This window comes from Gadus morhua, chromosome 9, assembly GCF_902167405.1.
Source record: "Gadus morhua chromosome 9, gadMor3.0, whole genome shotgun sequence".
In the NCBI taxonomy this organism is placed as follows: domain Eukaryota; kingdom Metazoa; phylum Chordata; class Actinopteri; order Gadiformes; family Gadidae; genus Gadus; species Gadus morhua.
The window spans coordinates 7,928,540-7,931,876 of record NC_044056.1 but is presented as its reverse complement, the minus strand read 5'-3'; the positions used below and the strand labels follow the sequence as shown (position 1 = coordinate 7,931,876).

Sequence of the window (3,337 nt, the reverse complement as noted above, 5' to 3'; positions counted from 1 at the left end):
GGCATTTTGTTTTTTTGCAAGTGTAAATATAGGAACGCTCTTGTTTCTTCTTCTTCATTTTCTTCTTCTTCTTCTTCTTCTTCTTCTTCGCTGCTCGTACCCTGCTCGCCCCTAAATGGCAACACTTAGGTGATGTTGTGAAGAGCCAGACCAAACATGCCACAGCATCCCGCAGGGGATAGCGCACTCACACAGGCGCTGCACATTCTTCTGCAATGTGACCCGGCCGGGGTTTTTCACCGGCTTGTCACGGAGGTAAACCAGGAAGAGGAAACCGTTGTCACCTCTTTCTAGCTATGGCTGTTATGGTTTTTCACCATGGCAACCTTCTTTTTTTTTTTAGGTTGGCCATTATGAGAAGATGTAATGGATAAACAGGGCCAGGGGGGTGGTCAAGTCACGCTTAAACTGGAAAGGACTGAGTGAGTGAGAGAGAGAGAGAGAGAGAGAGAGAGAGAGAGAGAGAGAGAGAGAGAGAGAGAGAGAGAGAGAGAGAGAGAGGGGGGGAGAGAGAGAGAGAGAGAGAGAGAGAGAGAGAGAGAGAGAGAGAGAGAGAGAGAGAGAGAGAGAGAGAGAGAGATCAGATATGAGTGAAAATATGTTTGTGGTGATATCCCACATACTGCATCAATATTGTATTACGGTATCGTGGCATCAGAGAAGCCACACAAACAGGCACACAAGGCTCTCTAAGAGCATGTGTGGTTTAATGGAAGGCATCGTATCGTGAAAGGACTTGATAGACAGGGAGAGGGAAAACCCTTGAGCCACGGGGGACTTGACGTTCGAGACTTAATTTCATATCATAAATCACTCGAACAGTAGCTTGAAAACAAAACTACCTGAGGTGGACACAATGAAAGGTGCCTTGTACGAATATGCAAGCAAAGCAGGGTGTATGTGCACCCACACCCACCCACCCACTCACACACACACACACACACACACACACACACACACACACACACACACACACACACACACACACACACACACACACACACACACACACACACACACACACACACACACACACAAACACACACACACACACACACACACACACACACACACACACACACACACAACAGTGCTTTCTGCACCATTTTCCAATAACATATTTTCCATTTCCCCCCTTTTTTTGAAGCAAGTCTTTGTTGGACGGGATCATCAGAGGCTCGGAGCAAAAAAGAAACCCTGTAGGACATTCAATATGTCCGTGCTTGTCATCAAATGAAACTCATGTTGAATAATGCTTGTTATGACTGCCGCGGCCCATGTCCGCCCACTCGGTGCCCAGCGAGGAGGGACAGAGCAGAGGAAGTCTTGGGAGTCTGTCTGGCAGTACTTCATCTCAACAGGCTATCAGGCTGCCACCCTGGTGGACAGGAGGTGGAACTGCCGTTTGCCATCAGGGCAATAGAAATATTATACGATGGACTTCACTGATCCAATGGTAATGAAGGGTGGCACAGAAGGGCAGGATAGTAACAAAGGAAATACAACTATACATAAATACTTAGACAATACTACTAAGATAATAAGACTATTAGAACTACAGACCACATGATGAATAAGGCAGAGAACTTCAAAGTGCGGAAACAATAACGAAGTTAAAGATCTATTTTTTAAACCTTTATTTAACATGAGGGCTGAACATAGTATCATGGCCCAGTAGCAGGGGAGCCGTTGTCCCTGACGATAAACATTATACGGTAACCCTTTACAATAAGGGTACTTTAATTAACCATTAAGTACTACTAGTTAATGCAGTAATAAGCATGGACTAAAAGTCAATAGTTTACGCTACAAGTTCATTCATACATTTAATACGGTTAGGGTTAACCTTACTAACCCTTGTCTTAAGTAACTTTATGCCCATTACTTTCTAAAACAGAGAACTAAGAAACTTGTTCCCTTCTTGTGTAAACAGTAACAAAAGTTAGTCAAGCAACGTAAATAATGTTCCTCAACACTGGTCAACTCACCTATGTATTTTAAGTTACATGTTACTTTTAATATGCACATTCATCCATAAATGTATTATTTAGTCCTTAATTTACAGAAAGCATTATCAGGAGCAAATCACCAAAAATCACAAAATCACTAATAACCTAATCATCTGTATTTCTCAGGACAGACCATAGTCACAGCCACACAGAGAGTTCACCCCAGTTAGCGCCTAAAAGTCAACATTCCTGATTAAAACGGGCTTATCCACGGCACAAAGCCAACCTTACTGCTCAAACACATTTCAATAAATTTTAATTTCCGCAACCACTTTCCCACATGAGAAGAATGTAATGAATTAGCAATAACAACAAAAGCAACCCCCAAAAAGCCCCTTACATTTTTCTTTATTTAATGAATTACCATCCACCACACAATGAAAACAAAGATGGCAGGTTTATTTTTCTGTGGTGCAGCCATTTCAACGGGCCGATTATTCACCGGCACTGCCTTCAAACTTTCCTCAATCAGGGGCTTGGTGAGCCATTGGGTTGACTAGAGTGTGAATACAAGAATACTGTTTATTGTACCCTGCTCTGGTCATTTGTTACCAATGGACACATTTTCCGTTAAAAAGTATAAAATCATCTCAACAAAAAACTCATAAAATAAATATCATCCTGGTGCATTTGGATTAGATTTAATAAGTTGACTCAATGCGTTAAAATATTCAAGTTTATTTACTCAAGTTCGTTATTGCAGCCATTGAGTGAGAGTTCATAAAAAAACACACATCGTCGCAAGAAAACCTGTGCCCCTATACAGCACACACCAAAGCAACGCATGCACTACAGGAAATACCTTTACAACCTGCAAACAACCTTGTTTGTGTTTTCACAAAATTCGACAAACACCGCAAAAGATTACCGTAAGTGTGTGCACCGTCATGCGCACATGCCTGTTGTGTGCTTGTTGCCGCCGAAACAGGCGGGCGGCTGCAGAAGATGTTTGTGTGTTTGTGTGAGTGTTTATGTAAATGGGTGGTGTATATGTGTGCATAAGTGCCCTGTGTGTGGCCAGACTGTGCGCTGCGTTGATCTTGGCCCCCGGCTGGGGCTGGCGTTCATCATGTCTGTAAAGAAACAGCTGGAGGCAAAGCCAACACCGGTCCTACTCAGGAGCACCCTGCCAGCAGCGACAGATTCCAGAACTTTCCACGGGTCCTCACGTCGCCATGCCAACAAGGCCTTGGCAACGGGGGGGCACAGGCTTGTCCTGATCCACACACACACACACACACACACGCACGCACACACACACACACACACACACACACACACACACACACACACACACACACACACACACACACACACACAAACACACA

The 3,337-nt window shown here is 43.8% G+C and overlaps 1 protein-coding gene across 1 annotated transcript in view; it reads right to left on the bottom strand.

Moving 5' to 3' along the window:
• Window positions 1–947: 947 nt before the first annotated feature.
• LOC115550669 (keratin-associated protein 5-1-like) overlaps window positions 948–3,337 on the bottom strand; it is a gene marked incomplete at both ends in the record, with an annotated part of 10,250 nt that continues 7,860 nt past the window's right edge. Inside the window, 2 exons of the mRNA XM_030365921.1 lie at window positions 948–1,093; window positions 3,251–3,337. The exon at window positions 3,251–3,337 is cut by the window's right edge and continues 27 nt beyond it. Coding sequence (XP_030221781.1) covers window positions 948–1,093; window positions 3,251–3,337 — 233 coding nt within the window. The remainder of the gene's footprint in view (window positions 1,094–3,250) is intronic.